Source organism: Salvia hispanica, chromosome 3 (assembly GCF_029641045.1).
Source record: "Salvia hispanica isolate PSC_SH4W2 chromosome 3, Shi_PSC_v1, whole genome shotgun sequence".
Lineage (NCBI taxonomy): Eukaryota > Viridiplantae > Streptophyta > Magnoliopsida > Lamiales > Lamiaceae > Salvia > Salvia hispanica.
This window is the reverse complement of record NC_142694.1, coordinates 50,154,248-50,172,420: the sequence shown is the minus strand read 5'-3', so window position 1 is coordinate 50,172,420 and position 18,173 is coordinate 50,154,248. Positions and strand designations below refer to the sequence as shown.

The 18,173-nt window shown below is 31.3% G+C and overlaps 1 protein-coding gene and 1 long non-coding RNA gene across 4 annotated transcripts; one reads left to right on the top strand and one right to left on the bottom strand.

Moving 5' to 3' along the window:
- The first annotated feature begins 4,047 nt into the window (after positions 1-4,047).
- On the top strand, positions 4,048-5,982 carry LOC148931032 (uncharacterized). 3 transcript variants are annotated; one of them, XR_016136873.1, is made up of 4 exons: positions 4,048-4,132; positions 4,308-4,569; positions 5,180-5,240; positions 5,771-5,982. It is a non-coding gene; the product is annotated as an uncharacterized LOC148931032 (long non-coding RNA). The 3 variants fall into 3 exon arrangements; XR_016136874.1 differs by lacking the exon at positions 5,180-5,240; XR_016136872.1 differs by lacking the exons at positions 5,180-5,240; positions 5,771-5,982 and having other exon boundaries at positions 4,308-4,817.
- Positions 5,983-16,413: 10,431 nt separating this feature from the next.
- On the bottom strand, positions 16,414-16,798 carry LOC148931031 (FCS-Like Zinc finger 3-like). The gene is made up of 2 exons (XM_089066779.1): positions 16,671-16,798; positions 16,414-16,594 (listed from the first exon to the last, which is right to left on the bottom strand). Exons 1-2 carry the CDS (start codon positions 16,796-16,798, stop codon positions 16,414-16,416), a joined length of 309 nt encoding a protein of 102 aa, XP_088922905.1.
- Between the last annotated feature and the right edge of the window lie 1,375 nt (positions 16,799-18,173).

Sequence of the window (18,173 nt, the reverse complement as noted above, 5' to 3'; positions counted from 1 at the left end):
ATTCAAAGATAATCAAACAATCTACGATACATAGGCAAGCAAGCCTGCCACGTGGCAAACTAAGATTGAATCTGCTCCTAAATCTAAGAGTTCTCATTGTGTGGTACATTGTCATGTTAAAAGTGGTTGTCATCTTAATACAATCCTAGTTTATATTAAGCCATGTCAACACCAAATTTGTAATTTATTACAAATAATAGAACAAATTAATAGTTTAATAATTTGTGGTCCGATTTCAACTTCAAAGCTGGTGTACAAAACTTAATTTGACAAAAGTTTATAAATTTATAGGCAAAATATCCTTGAAAAAAGCATGAAGTATTTTTTTTTTGTTTATATTTAAAGATCCAATAATCAGTTGATAACCTAAAAAATAATTTTATATTATATTATATTTTGATGCAATCAATGTATAAAATGTGTTCTAACTTCATGAAATTGAAAAAGAAACACCTACGCATGTTTAATTTCTTCGTAATGTTGAGATATTATATATAATTCTTGTATTTCTCTTACTAATATCAATCAATTGATCTTTGAATTCTTGTCACAATTCTATTTGAGTGTCGTTAGATTATTGATTGTCTACAAAGTAGCGCTAAATAATTATAATCAGATTTTATCTTCCTTCTAAAATAATACTCCATAATTAAAATCACATATTATCTTCCTTCTAAAATAATACTCCATAATCACATTTTATTTTAGGCACAAAATTAAGTAATTTTATCAAGATTAAATTGATATTAACTTAACTAGTTCTAGTCATAATTATTATTTTATTCTACAGTTTTTTCCAAATAAAATAAGAGAAACAATGAATAGGAGAAATTAGAAAACTTAATTCTTATCAAGTAATTAAAGATGAAATGTATTAATTAGTACTTATATTTTAAGAATACAAATTAGTATGCTTGATTTGAGAATTGAGATGAAAGGGACAGTAATTTATTTCTTAAATCGCAATAACAAATAAAGTTAGAATATCTATGATGCTGGAAATTTTAAAATTTGATCATTTATTTTATAAAAAGGTAACTGAAAAAAATATTGAAGACCATATTGTGGTAATATGAAAAAGTACGTCATTGTAATATCGCGACTATAATCTCAGTAAATATTACGTTGATATGATTATTAATATAAAAAACCAAAAGTGAAGCCGAGCAAAAATTTCATACTCCTTCCATACTTCAGTGACATAATAAGTTAGTGTGTCACACCACTAATTCTCTGAAAAATGGCAGCATAGTTTGACTCATTACAATTATTAGAAATCCGGGAATAATTGTTTTTATAGAAATGCATAATCTTAAAATGGAAATTACTAATTGATGTGTTAGCCGTCCTTGTACGATACTGGCCTTATAATATATAATTCATTATATTACACATAAAAAATAATCATATTTCATCACTTTTGATACCAAATTAAAATTATAGCTTTAACATAATTTTTTTAGTATATTAAGTAATTTAAATTTTCAATATCTTTTTAGTAGCATGTTAAGATTCAAGAAATATCTAAAACAATTAATAAAATAAAAAATAAAAGATGAAATATTATTTTATGTATGTACTCCATAAAACAAGAAAAAAAGTCGTACCTATCAAATCCCACACTAGTACTCCTAATATCAAAGTGTTGTATAATATGCTCATTTTCTTCTTGTCGTGAAGAGTGATGCAAAATTAATACTACTCCATTTTTTTATATAATTTTATTATGTCATTATGGGGCCAATATGAATGTGTATTATATATGGAAGGCTAATTCATCAATCGACAATTTTCATCTTTTAACATTATGCTGTTTTTCATAAAAATGATCAATGCCGGTATAATTGCATCTATTTATGTTTTCATTTGTTAATGAATTATCGGTGAGTCCAGGGACGGAGCTAGAAAATAATCTCAAGTGGGCAAAATTATATATATATATATAAAATTTTGAAGAATTTAAGAAGGTGCATTTAGTGAATAAGAAGTATAAATTAGCAAAAAAGTATAGATATTTATATAGGGTAGTGATAAAATGAAAACTTTATATATGGTACAAACTCTAAACTATATTCTGAACTGTTAGAAAATGTCAACCGATGAAAAAATATCTACAACACAATGTCAACACATTGTCAACAGTTGACATTGTGTTGACATTTTTTGTTACTGTTATTTCGTCATTTGTCGACATTTTCTAACTGTCCAAATTATAGTTTGAAGTTTGTACAATATTTAAAGTTTGCATTTGATTACATCGCGTGTATATATATATATATATATATATATATATATATATATATATATATAAATTTGAGGGGCATATGCCCCACCTACCAATATATTGGATCCATCCCTGGGTGAGACGGATCAAACTCATTATGTATATGGAATGATTGAAATTTTTGCTAAATGAAGCCTCTGGTGTCTCTTCCATATAGATATAAACTGAGTCAATTGAATATAATTGTATATTTTACAGAGTTACTCCTTAATAGATCATTATGTCACTTGATATGGAATGATTGAAATTTTTGCTAAATGAAGCCTCTGGCGTCTCTTCCATATAGATATAAACTGAGTCAATTGAATATAATTGTATATTTTACAGAGTTACTCCTTAATAGAAGATTATTAAATGTAAAAGATGGTGAAAATAAATATCCAAAATACAAAAAGTCTATGCAAGGTAAGAGATCCTTTAATTCATGTGCTTCCTTTGACCTTCTTTTATTTTTGGTTCGTTCTATTCTTGCTTGGTTGATCTAAATGGATAAGGTCATCGATATTTAACTTGCCACGTACATTTGCAAAATTCTTCGAACCAAAAACTTTGGACATGTGGCTTATATAGTCACAGTTCAAGATTCACCTAAAAAATATACTTATGACAATCATACCCTCTTATTTGAGTCAAATCATCTTCTCAAATAAGTAGAAATAGATAATGCTATAAAGATAATTGAATATTCCCTCTGTCCCGCTTTAGCAGTTCTATTGACTTTTCTGCACTTGTTTTGTAAAAATGATAATAAATAGTTAAAATGGAGAAATAATAAAGTAAAAAAGAGAATAATATAGAGAAGAGTCTTATCTATATTATTCTCTTTTTTGTTTTATTATTTCTCCACTTTAACTATTTATTATCATTTTTACAAAACGAGTGCAGAAAAGTCAATAGGACTGCTAAAGCGGGACAGATGGAATATTAAATAAGATGATTAATTTAGTAATTATTTTAATAAAATTTACAAAGACAAACGTTGTGGCCAGCCATAATGTAATTGCATAACTTTATTTTTATTGAATATATTCAGCTAACTTTCCACTATTTTAAGTTCTTTTTCGAACTTTTCCTTTTTTCTATTGAGAAATAACCCCACACCTCGTTAAAGAATGCATAAGCAATAAAATTTTGTTGTCACAAGTGTGAGTGTTAGGCTCCAATTCCAAATCTAATGTTCAGTATCACAACAACAATTTAATATGAAATTGAATTCTAATTCCATTAATTCCATAATTTAACAAGAGAATTGTAATCAAATTCCATGAAAAACGGGTCAAATTAAAAATAAAAAAAAAGACACGGATATTTTCCGTGTAACATCCCGGCGTTTCCTTTCTTTTTAATTGAACTCGAAAGGACGTCGAATGGGTAGCCGAAAATTTTTATATAATCTTCACCGATTAAAAAAAATATTAAATGCTTAAGATCGATAAAGGGAAATCTTAATTTATATTTAGTTTTGGCATAATACCAAAGTCTTGAGTGTCAAATTTTGTGAAAGGAATTTAAAATCCAAGAAATAAAGCATAATGAAAATAAAAGGATTTATTTCTAAAAGCAATTGTGGGCTTAATTTTATACTATAAGAAAATTTTATATTTTTGGAGTCCAATTGTGAAGTTTAACCAAAGTAACCAATGAGATCAATTCCTGCTTCACCCCAGGCGTGGCTTTCATTCCCCACTCCACGCGTCCCCATTCCTCCTTTTTGTTACACGTTGTAACTCCTACTCACAATTTTTCCAACTACTTATTTTGCAAACAAAATAGAGAGCAGAGGTGAGAGGTTCAGTCATCAACTTTGGAGTGGATACCAAGTCTTCAAACAATTCTCCCTCAAGAAAGGTACAGTCCATCGATCCAGTTTCAATACCTCTTCTCCTTCAGCTTGTTCACATAAATATTTTGCATAAGTTGCATAAACTGTAATTCAAGCAAGAAATCCTAACAATGGCCCGAAACTAAACCGATAACCAATAATTCTAATAACTTGATTTCAATAACTGGAATTTAAGAACAGAAACGAGAGTTAAGACTTAGCTTTGAAGCTGAGAGGACCGATTGCTGCCGAGCTGTGATGTTGCGGCGCCAAGCGACGACAGCGAACGGCGATGATGCAGCACGGTGGCGGAGAAACAACATGAATCAATGACGGAGGTCCTCGATTTGGGTGTCGGAACTTGGGAGCAAATTTCGGGAGAAAGAGAGGGAGATGGAGAGGAGCGCCGCCGGAGGCGGTGACGGACGGCAGCGCTGGGGCATGATGGCCGCGGCAGTAGCTGGTAGTGAGAAGTGGGAACTTCTCTCACATCTAATTAGGATGATGGAGATGAAGTGGGTACTCATTTGTGTGTGTTATTTTGATTGTTGGGCTAGGAAATACTAATTCATTTGACTAATTGAATGGAAAAGTTTAAATCCGGGCCCAACTCCTTTTAATAAATTTGGGGGCTGCGGTAAATATACCAAGGAGGCCCAGTTTCAAAAATTTAATTATTTGGGTTCAAAATAAAAGGAAGTCTTGGCCCAATTTTGAAATATGAATTTTTTTTGGGAGGGATTTAATATTAAATCTTAGCCTAAGTTTTAAATTAAGCTTCAATTAGTATTTATATATATAGTTCCTTTTAACGTGTAGCTAAGCTAAAATAATTGATCTTTGGTTTTGTTAAAGTTTTGCGGGAGTAAAATTCATAGTAAAGTATGGAGTTCCAAATTAGTCGAAGCCGGGAATAGTGAAAGGAGTATTAAATAATATATGAGTTTCAAAAGTTTTAAAGGATAAGCGAAAAATGAGAGGACTTAATTAGGAGGCATGCATTCCTATTAAAATTTAAGAATTTCTTGAAGTCTGATTAGTATTTTATATTATATTATACTATCTTGAAAAAGGTTATCTCCGCAAGTTAAGGTCGGAACGAGAAAATCAAGCTAAGGAAATTAAACGAACGAGGTGAACTTTTCTATCCTACATACTAATTCGGATGAAAATATGAAAATGTGAATCTATGTTTGTTGTTTATGTAAATGATGTTGTCTTGCCATAAATGATTTGTTTTATGCCTATCTGTTTGGTTGGAACGTAAAAATCGAATTCGGGTCCAAGTGAGGGTGGTGTCCCTACTCGGATTAGTGTACACAAGTGGCTGTGGAAGGTGGCCACCTTCCACGGGTCACAAATAAAGTTATGGAGGCCGTGGGAGGTGGCCACCTCCCCGGCTGGAGAAAAAGTTAGGTGACCGTGAGAGAGCACCATCTCCACGGCACTTGGTGTTCAGATATGGCGAAAAGAAAGAAAGAACTTAGACTGATTGGTCGAACTTTAGCTCACAAAGAATTTAGTAAGCTTGGGCCTTTTAAGAAAAAACCCTCGAGTGTTACTGTGATGGCATGACAATATTTTCATTTTATGTATGTATATTTCGGCAATGTGTACACTGAGTATTTTTATACTCAGCCCTGCATATATTTCTAAATGTGCAGGTTGAGCAGTGACGGTGGAGAATGCTGCAGAGTTATGATTTTCCTTTTATTTTAAGTAGAGGCTCTCGGCGGTGCATGTCCCCATACATGTGACCGTGTTCGTTCCACTGCGTACTAAGGTTCTAGATGACATCGACTGTTACTCTGATAATTATTTATTAAAATGTAAGATTTTCATTCAAGTTCTGGTGATTAAAAGTTGGTTTGAAATTGTTTTCCCCCTTACTTCTAAGTATATATTCAGTCATTGTTTTATCCCCTTTCTGTTCCCCTCTTCTTATTTTCCACCCCTAGCCACGGTTTCCGGCTTTGCTATTAGCAAAGTGCGGTCGTGATATTCCGGGTCAAAATTGAAAATGGGTCATATTAAAATGAAAAAAAATATGATGTGTGTTACTTCCCCCTGTTTCGCTCTCTTCGTTGTGTGCTGCCCGCTCTCTCTGCATCTGTGTGTGCCCTAGCTACTTCATCTCTATGATCAATAGATTAATAATTAGGTAATAATCCAAATTTGTTACCATCAATCCGATTTGTTGAGTTTCGTATTTAATGAAAAGCTGATGGAAATCGAAATTGAAATTCTAAATCCTCTAATTTTGATGTATTAAATCTTCTTAGCCCACCATTTCTCTTCGATCAAAAGTCCTTGGCCTCAAAACTAGGTTTTAGCTGAATTTCTTTGAAATTATGAAGTTATGATAAATTTTTTGTTCAACTTTGAATTTAATTTGGTTCTTTGATCAAATTTATGGTTAATCTGTACTGTGTTAACTCGTGAATGTTGAATGTTTATGTGGAGTTTATGCACAAACTTGTCTGGACATAGTCCAAATTACAATAGTAAGTAGAAAAAGTTACCGGCAATGTTTTAAAAATCGGACTGGCAAGCAAACCGACGAGGCTACTGATTCACGGTTCAACTGATTCGACCGGTTGAACCACTGGTCAAACCGTTATACTGTATATAATTAAATATATACTATAAAAAAAACTTAAAATTTTATATATAATCAAATAGGGGAGTGTTATATTGCTAACTCAATACCTAATTGATAACTACAACTAAATAATAGCCATTAGATATTCAAATTAAGGGCCTAGATCATCAACCAATAAATATCAATACGATCAACAAAAAACGTCAATAAAGCCATATGATTAATTCCATAAAATATCAATAGGGGTATTAATGTCAATTAACTACATGTTTAGTTATAACTAACTTTTAAAAGAAATCCCAAAACTTTAAATTCATATAACATATATCAAATTAAAGATAATTTTATAAGGATTCCAACGATATCATATATGCATATGTTCAGACGTCAAAATTTGAAAAAAAATTCAAAAATTTTTCAATTTTTTCGTAAAGCAGAAATGTCAACATACTATATAAAAATATGCCAATATAATACATTTAAAATGTCAATATAAGCAATGGGTTAACATTCTTAAAGCATCATGTTGACATTCTCAAAGCATTGTGTTGATATTTCCGAAACACTATATTGACATTTTCATCTAAAACCCTAATTTGGCGTTTTTTTAATCTTTTTATTTTATTTTATTAATAAAAACGAAAATTACACGTGGCAAATTGTAGACCACACGTTTTCTAAAATCCTATGGCCTTAAATTAGTTGTAGTTAGCAATTAAATGATGAGTTAGCAATTGATCACTCCCCTAATCAAATATTGTATTATTTATACATCACAAATAAAATTTAATCATATTATATACATAGTATATTTAATAAAAATATATTTAGTCATGATCAAATATACATTATTATACAAAAATAATTAAAAAAAGTTGTGTTTCATTTAAATAAAATATAATTAAAGTATAGAAATGGTGGGGAGTGATCAATTGCTAACTAATTAACAATCCCAAATTAAAACCAAATCTTAGCCATCAGATAGGAGATCTAGTGGTTGAAATAATGTCACATGGACTATATTTTTAATTAAGAAAATTATTAAATAAAAATATGGGTTATTAATGTCAATTCCCTCTCATTAAAATCATTTTAAAACTTTAAATTTACGTAACTCTCTCGATTTAAATTATTTTTCGCAAAAAATATATCAAATTAAAGATAATTTTGTAAGTATTCCAACGAGATCTCATTTGCATATGTTCCGACGACATTCGGATGATGAAATTTGATATTTTTTATTTTAATTTTAGTAAATGTTGATAACCAGATTTTTATAAATAAATACATCAAAAAATTTCAATATAATGCATATAAAATCTCAATAAAACCATGTAAAAATCTCAATAAATATGTGTTGATATTTTCTTGTACTAGTCTTGATATTCTTATGTCATATTGTTGATATTTGTAATACACTATGTTGATATAAAAATACACTCACGAAAATTATCATATGATCACATAATGACGATATTACCCTTTTGTTGATATTTTGTCTACTATTTATTGAAATTCGTAAGGTTCAATCTCATCCACTCATTTTAAAATCTAAGGGTGTAGATTTGGTCTTAATTTTAGATTATGATGCTATAAGCAATGGAGGATGACCCTAGAAACGGTAAACATAATTCAAATCTAGCAGATGATAAATAAAATTAAATACTATTTTTATGCATAAAATATTAAAATTTATATATAATTATATGTAATTTTAATTTATTGGATTATAAAATATCGTTACAACATAATAAATGATAAATACAATTAAACATATGGAGTACTATAAAACATTAAGAGCCCGTTTGATAGGTTAGTAATGCCTAGATATAGATACTTACATGACTATTTCTAAATGTTTGATATCATAGTTAACCTATTATGTCAGCCCGTGGTTTTCTCTATGGCCCATCCAAGCCCGCAAATTTTTCCTTAAAATACAAAGATATGTATCTCATAAATTTGGTCGGATAGCATTTCTACCTCATTTATTATGATTTATTAATACAAAAATCTAGATAATTTCTTGTCTACCAAACAACAACGAAAAAAACCTTCATCCGAGCTTATCTTGACACGAAGCCTGCATTTCTTATCTTATTTAACAAATCTTAGTATATCTCATCTTTCTTATCAAACGAGCCCTAAATTTATACGTATTTAAGTTAAGAAACATATATATATATATATATATATATATAGGTGTGTGATCAAATACTAACTAATTTACAGTAATAACTAATAACTAACATCAATGTTGTATGTATATATATATATATAGGGAGATGATCAAAATAAGAATGCATTTAAACCCAGAAATGCAGCCCAAATCTTGGCCCTAGGATTAGATGATCTAAGGGTCAATAATTAACCCAAAACACGGAAGGTCATAATTAAGTAGTTTTAGGTCATATTATAATATTTGAGTTTATGTCATGTTAAGATCATTTTAGGTCATACTAACAAAGCATGACCTAATAATAAACTAACTATGACCTAAAAATGCTCTACGTATGACCGTGTTCTGCGTTTCTGTATTTAAATCTGGTCTTCATAGATCAAAACCCTATATATATATATATATATATATATATATATATATATGTGACACTGTGCCACCAATCTGAGCCGTTAGATTTTGATGGAGATGCAATTTTAATATGTCACTTGCCAGTTTTCGATTTTTTTGAAAAAATGAATTAAAATATGCAAAAGGCTATAACTGGAAAGCTCAGTTCCAGCTGTTTCTCTCTAAACATAAAACACGGTCTTTCCTCCTTCTCTCCTTCTTCTATTTTTTACATTAATTTATCAAATCTTTAGCAAAAAACAGCAATCTGTATTTTCAGTCTCTGCAAATCTTTTAATCTCCAGCGCTATTTTCATTTTGTTATCTGTAATTCTTCCTTCAATTATGATCAGTAGTCAATCCTTGGAGAATGATGTTCCCGATGACTTCCATTTCACTGATTTTGTAGACGGTAAGAAGCAATTCTGATTGTGTAATCGTGTAATTGTGTGGTTTCAGTTTGTTGGTTTTCGATATGTGATTCTATTTTATGTAATCGTGTAGTTGTAAATTTTGATATGTTAAATCAATTTAACGAATTTGATATGTAACTACTGAATTTGTATCTTTCTAGTTGAATTCATAAATGAAGTTTTTGAATTTGTGATTAAATCTCACGGAGTTCATATTTGTATCTTCCTAGTTGAATTCGTAAATGAGCAGTTCTATTACACCATACAGAATTCGTAAGTCAGATTGTTTGGTTAAATATGTTCGGTTGCTTACGTATTGGACTGAAATTGCATATGTTAGTTGTTAAAATATCTCTGGTTGTTGTCTCAAATTAATAATCGACGACCAATTCTATCGCTTTACATATTGTCTGTGCTTGCATGGAAGTGCTTGTTGTGCTTTTATTTAACACTGATTTTGAATCGCATGTTTGCTCGATTTCGTACCTTGTATTGCTTTCCTCTTTTATAGAAATTGCTTATTCTATATCATATGCAGTTATGGTTGCTTGATTTAGTACCTTGTATTGCTTTCATTTTTTATAGAAATTGATTATTCTATATCATATGCAGTTATGGTTGCTTGATTTAGTACCATGTATTGCTTTCCTCTTTTATAGAAATTGCTTATTCTATATCATATGCAATTCTATATCATATGCAATTATGGTTGCTTGATTTAGTACCTTGTATTGCTTTCCTCTTTAATAGAAATTGCTTATTCTATTTCATATGCAGTTGTGGTTGCTTGATTTAGTACCTTGTATTGCTTTCCTCTTTTATAGAAATTGCTTATTCTATATCATATGTAGTTATGATTGCTTGATTTAGTACCTTGTATTGCTTTCCTCTTTTATAAAAATTGCTTATTCTGTACCATATGCCGTTACTTGTGTGCCCGACTGCCCTAACAAAGTAAAATCATTCATTGGCAAGAAATTCAACAGCTTGGACGACGGAATTGCTTTCTACGACGCTTATGCTCGTGAAGCTGGTTTCGACACTCGGAAACGTGGAACCAAATCTTATATACTTTACTTTTATTGCTGCCCACTGAATCCGCAGTTGCATATCATTGTGATAGATTGATTATTACATTAGTTTTTTGCTTTCTTATTTGACTTCGGATGTAGAATATCAACATGTTTGGTTAGATGTTTAATATTGCTTGATTCCTAGTTTAAAATTGCTTATCAGTGGCATGTATTCCGGATTCGTCAATAATGTTCAAAATTGCTTTTTACTAATGTTCTATATTGCTTTTTACTATATATATTGCTTTTTACTAATGTTCTTTTACACCCTATCAATACAAATCAACTAGCCATTAATTTGGTTTAATATGGCTTTGCTTCATTTCGCTTTGTGATTAAGGAAATTTGTCCGTGAGAAAACTTTTATTAGAAGAAGTTGTTGCGTATCATCTTGCTTGGTAACATTTATTTTAATGCTTGGTTATTCTTCCCAAATTGCGTATCATATATAACATGTCAATTTATAATTAATTGAATTTGACTAGCCCTTGATGTACTTTCATAATCAACATTGGATTTGTATCGCAACTTGCTTGATTTTATAAGTATTTTTTATTGTTTATGTTTTAGAATTTGCTTGGTTTGAAAATCATTAGTTTATTTTGTTTGCCTATATATAGTGTCCTAACGTATTTTTCTATGCATGTCACATGCAAAAAGTACAACCACAAAAGAAATTCTGAAACCACCAGTAACTACACCAAAATAAACCAATATTCCTAACAAAACAAAACAAAACAAAGTTATTGTCATTTTTCTAAAACAATAGCATTCACTATTCAAGGTTTGGGGTACTCTGCCGCCATCTTTTCAACATTCAAAAAATATCATTCACCATTCATAGTTATTTGTCTTTATCAGAATTTTTCCCTGATCAACCCTCATTTTCGGATCGACTTTGAGCTTTTGCAAATTGTCTTTCGCATTCCTCTTCTATCTCAGGCTCTTCGGTTGTCTTCCTCTTTCTCAGCATTGTATAATTGCGTCCTGTGTTGCACGACCAAAATAAATACAAACAAAACTAATACTTCTTTTGAGCATTTACAAAACTAATTGTTAAGCAAGCAACTCATATGGCAGAAACAAACAATGACTCATCCATTATTACGCACACAAACGTCATTATTCTAATCAGATAATATCTTGTGAACAAGCAAATTTCCAGTCATTAATAAGCAAAAAAAATCAGTTTCCAACCAAGCCAACAATATAATAGAACCAAGCAATTACTAAGGATCAATCAAGCGTAATTGGTTTCGAGGAACCACACCCAACGTCATCCCGTATTTAAAAAAAAGGACATATATCCGATAGCAAACCACACCTAACCGGATTCACAGCATATGAATCCAAGCCAAGAAGAATAAGTTTTAAATGTAGCAACCATAATAAATACCAATCCCTTTATCAAGCAATTTCAAAGACATAACAAGCAAGCACCAAGTCATACAATGCATTCCAGGAAGTCATTAATTATAGATCCTAAATGGAGCCACCACAAACAAAGCAAATATTAGGTACAAATAAGCAATTACAAACACATTATTATGCAAAGCAACAACAACCCGTTCTGGCAATTAGCAACTAACGACGCAATACAAGAATAACCAATCAACATATACAATAAGCAATAAGCAGTTCGAAAAAAAGCAATAGAACAATAATCAATAAGCTGTAAAACCTAAATAAGCACTATGCAATCAGACTAAGCAATAATAAATCGAAAATCTACATTATTGTGCAAAGCAACAACAGCCCGTGTATGCAATTAGCAATGAACAATGCAATATAAGCAACAACAAATAAACAAAAGCAATAAGCAATCCGAATTTTTGACTGATGGTGGTGAACTGGAAATTTAGGTTTGCTTAGGGCAACGTGATGTAGCAATAAGCAATGAGCAATTAAAAAATAAGCAATAAGCAATTCAAAAATAAGCAATAGAATCTAAACAACCACTAAACAGGTCAGACTAAGCAATAATTAATCGAAAATCGGACCCAAAGATCACGAGCATGAGGCCGAAGCGTCGGGCGATGAACAACCAGCGATGACTTGCCCAACGTGGCGAATTTCGGAGCTTCGTCGCGAGATGCCTAGCAGAAAGCGCCACTGACCTAGGGTTTATTGTAAATTAGTAATGGGTTTATTGTAAATTAGGAATGAAATCGGTAATTGAATAAAAGAGAGAAAGAGAGAAAGGTCGATTGGGGAGAGAGAATGGTGATTCTGTTTTCAAGTTAGTGGGAAAGAGTTATTGCGAAGTGGGAGAAAAATATCATGAATCATCGCCCAAATTTATCGGGATTTTCCACTCCCGTATCAGTTTCAATTTCAGCAAAAAGACAGAATTATCCTTATAAGCAATAATATGTTACTAACCAAGCAATCCATGCTCTGATTCTACAAATCAATCTCAACCATCTAATTAGGAGATCGGATGGCTATAAATAGAGTTAAGTTGTCACTTTAATTAAGGTGGCACCATAGTGTGCCCATACATCCCTATATAATATATATATATATATATATATATATATATATATATATATATATATATATATATATAGGGGTGCGTTAAAATGACAACATTCTTAAAATGACACTGTGACACCACGCTAGACTGCAATATTATATATGCTAGACTGCAATAGTATAAACGCCAGACTGCAATCTATAGATTGCAGTCTGGCGTATTGGATATTGCAGTCGGGAAAAATTGCAGTCTAGTGTATTGGATATTGCAGTCCGCAAAAATTTACCCTTGAGAAATTTTTATGATTGCCACATGGCAGCTTATTATTCGTCCACATGTACAAATGATTGGCTAGGAATGGTGGTATGGTGTTACTTTAAGAGGTGTTGTCATTTTAACACAATCCTATATATATATATATATATATATATATATATATATTGGGGAGTGTTATATTGCTAACTCAATGCTTAATTGCTAACTACAACTCAATAATAGCCATTAGATATTCAAATTAAAGGCATAGATCATCAACCACAAAATGTCAATACGATCAACAAAAACGTCAATAAGGCTATAAGATTAATTCTAATAAAAATCAATAGGGGTATTAATGTCAAGTTAGTTATGACTAACTTTTAAAAGAAATCCCAAAACTTTAAATTCATATAACATATATCAAATTAATGATAATTTTATAAGGATTCCAACGATATACTACATGCATATGTTCCGACGTCAAAATTTGAAAAAAATTAAATTTTTTTTTAATTTTCGTATTTTTTACGAACAGATTTATGTCAATACACCTACATAATATGTCAATATTATGCTTGTAAAATGTCAATATGAAATTGTGTTGACATTATTATGTCTTCGTGTTGATGTATTTCATACACTGTATTGACATTATATTTCTAAACCCTAAATTTGATACTTACTATTATCTTTTTAATATTAAAAAATGAAAAACGAAATTACACATGGCAAATTGTAGATCACAAGATTTCTAAAATCTTATGGTCTTAAATTAGTTGTAGTTAGCAACTAAGGGATGAGTTAGCAATTGATCACTCCCATATATATATATATATATATATATATATATATATAGAGTTGTGATCAATGTCGAACCATTCTTAAGGGCCGAACTAGAGACTAAATCTCATCCATGCATTAATCACATCTAATGGTTATTAATAATTTCTGAATTTTTTACTCAATTAAATTGGTAAAGGGTAGTTTAGTAATGTGCAGCTCATCCTCACTTCCCAATTCCAACCAACTTCTTTCTCTACAATTCTCTCTCATCGTAGAGAAGGCGCCACCGTATCCTCTTCTCTAGCTCTCTTTCTCTCCCTCATTAGTGCTTCTATGACCACCGCTCCCTCCACCTCGCTACTTCGCTGCCCGCTTGCCACCGCCAGCCTGGCCGCTTCGCTATTGGAATTCTCATCGGATGCATCCTTGCCTCCGCTCAATAGCTCGGTGAAGGAAGCAACATAAGAAGATTTCTCTTTCTCATTTTCCTTAACCGTCTTCTCAGATCTGGAAATCGAGGTCTCGAAGCTGCTGCTACCACCGACCGCCGCCGGAAAGGGGGAATTGATCTGCGGCAACTCTGCAATCGAGCTAGCTGCTGCCGCGAGCAGCCACTCCACCGCCTTGCTCGGCTGTTCGTAGCCTAATCGGTCCTGCAAATCATAGAATTCGATCGCGGTGTTAACCGCTAATCGAACGCAGCGGTCTCTTAGCCCTCGCGATGTCAGGACCTTGCTGTGGCTGTCCTTCCCGCCGGTGGCCGTCAATTCGCTTTAAAGTAATAATACATAAAAATGAAGTAAATCAAAGTAAAAATGAAGTAATAAAATATTATAATGAAGTAACATCTTTAATTGATGTGTTGTTTGCATATTAAAGTATGCCATCAATTCGACTCTTATTGAACTAAATTGTTGTTACAACACATTAAAATGAACTACATATTCTTTTTGATAAAATAGTAAATTGATAAGATGAAGTAATAAATTATGATAATAAAGTAATATAAATGATCTGTTTTCCTATTAACTATAATCTAGTTAGTATGAAGTATTGGATTCATATAATGAAGTAATAAGTTATGATAATGAAGTAATATAAATGACAGTAGGTTTTATTACTAAAATGAAGTGATAATACATAATAATGAAGTAAATCACAATAAAAATGAAGTAATAAAATATTATAATGAAGTAACATCTTTAATTGATGTGTTGTTTGCACATTAAAGTATGCCATCAATTCGACTCTTATTGAACTAAATTGTTGTTACAACACATTAAAATGAACTACATATTCTTTTTGATAAAATAGTAAATTGATAAGATGAAGTAATAAATTATGAAAATAAAGTAATATAAATGATCTGTTTTCCTATTAACTATAATCTAGTTAGTATGAAGTATTGGATTCATATAATGAAGTAATAAGTTATGATAATGAAGTAATATAAATGATCTATTTATACAGTAGGTTTTATTACTAAAATGAAGTAATAATACATAATAATGAAGTAAATCACCACAAAAATGAAGTAATAAAACATTATAATGAAGTAACATCTTTAACTGATGTGTTGTTTGCACATTAAAGTATGCCATAAATTCGACTCTTATTGAACTAAATTGTTGTTATAACACATTAAAATGAACTACATATTCTTTTTGATAAAATAGTAAATTGATAAGATGAAGTAATAAATTATGATAATAAAGTAATATAAATGATCTGTTTTCCTATTAACTATAATCTAGTTAGTATGAAGTATTGAATTCATATAATGAAGTAATAAGTTATGATAATGAAGTAATATAAATGATCTATTTATACAGTAGGTTTTATTACTAAAATGAAGTAATAATACATAATAATGAAGTAAATCACAACAAAAATGAAGTAATAAAACATTATAATGAAGTAACATCTTTAACTGATGTGTTATTTGCACATTGAAGTATGCCATCAATTCGACTCTTATTGAACTAAATTGTTGTTATAATGAGGTAATAACACAACTGAATGAACTAAATTGTTGTTATAATGAATCCAGTTGTTGTGAATTCACCGATGAACTTATCAGTAGTCTCTTCTCAAATACTGTATACTTAATTATTTGAAATCAAGTTTATAATCTCAGGCCACAGCCACTACTCCAGTGCGTACAGCTTTATTGATGTCAGATTCGTCGGAGCTCTGTCTCGCAGCGCTCGATCTCTTGGAGGAAGAAGACCTCTTCCATTTCTTCTTCTCCATCGCCTCATCCATCTCTATCTGTTCCTGCCTGCACTCCTGGCTACAGAACGGCGTGTTCCCTCTGCAAAAATCCACCAAATTAGAAACTCCGCTAACCAATTCAGCTCCAAATCTCTTGGATTTTCACCTAATTTTACCTGTACATGAAGATGTCGTTGTTTTGGCAGAGCGATCTGCCGCAGAGGGAGCAGGAATCGAGGAAGTGCGGCTCGTAGTCGTGTTCGCATCCGGTGTAGTAGTATGCTGCTGCTGCAGCTGAGCTCATCGGAGGAGGATGAGATTCAATTCAATTGATGATAAGATCCGTTGATTTGCAGAAGATTCGTCGATTTGTAGAAGAAATTCGTCGATTTTGGAGAAGAAGATAAATAGAGAATTGAAAATGAAGAAAATCACGTGAATTGAATGAAGGTTGCTGCAAAAATTTTACCCTAAATGTATTTTGGCCAAAATACCCCTGGATTGAAGTAAATTGTTTACCTAATGAAGGAGTGAAATTAATAAAGCATGGTCTAATCTCATCCATTAAAAACTACATCTAAGGGCCCAAATTTGGTCTCTAGTTCGGTCATTAAGAGAGGATTTGTGGATAATGGGACTCTATATATATATATATATATATATATTAATGATTTTCTTAATCACAATAACTTCATATGCATAAATTGTTAGTTATTTAGTTACAAGAATATAATACTATTGAATATAGATAACAAATTTCAGAGTTTTATTGCGTATAATTATAATTAAAGTTAATGTTATGTCACAAATATGGAAGTGGTGGAGTGGCAGAGGTCATGCTTTAATAACAAATAGGTCAAGGGGTTGATTCTTGTTAGGATCAATTTTATATTTTTAAGAAAATACTAGTAAATGGAAAAAACCGGTTCAACCAGTTCCCGATTTCCGATCAAATCGGCCGGTTTACCCAGTCCAAAACGGTCCAAATGTCAACTGGTTTATTAGTGTGAACCAGACCGGGCTAAGCACCGGTTCGCGGCCAAAACCGGTCCGACCGGCGGGTCCAGTCCGGCTTTTAAAATAGTGGTTAGTGGAGTATGGGTATCATTTATATAAATTAGTGTAATAATAAAATGTGAGTGAAATAAGTTGATGAAATTTGAGGCCTACTTACCGTTTATGGTAAAATTGAAATGTGACTCTTATTATGGGATGTAGGTAATATTTTTTTTCGCAACTGCTTATTGTAGTTGTCCTCTTTTTGCTTAGTTCAAACAAGTACGCAGCATCATTGTTAGGTTTGGTTTACTGAAAAACATGTTTCGAGCACGAATAGTATATTGTTTGTGTACAAAAACTCTACAATCCACTTTTAACTCAATTCAGTATTATTCGAGCAGTTTCGCACGAATAGAATCAATATTATTATTACATTGTGTTTGCTTGTGCATTTACAAGATGGTTTCCAAACATTTAAATGCTTAAGAAATAATCGGACTGACATTGCTATACCACACGAACGTCATCTTATTTCAGTAAGGCTTAGAAATAATCGAACTGACATTGCAACCTTTCACGATAGGTAGTCTAAGCCTATCTAGGTTGTGAAATTCTTCTTTTTCTTTGTTCAGAACTGACCGTGTTATCTTAAAGTGAACGACGCCCACAACCGGTCTACT

Bases quoted from the DNA above. Each gene is read 5' to 3' on its own strand.
- LOC148931031 (XM_089066779.1), bottom strand. From the start codon at position 16,798: ATGAGCTCAGCTGCAGCAGCAGCATACTACTACACCGGATGCGAACAC. The intron at 16,595-16,670 runs GTAAAATTAGGT...GGATTTTTGCAG, and splicing joins AACGACATCTTCATGTACAG to AGGGAACACGCCGTTCTGTA.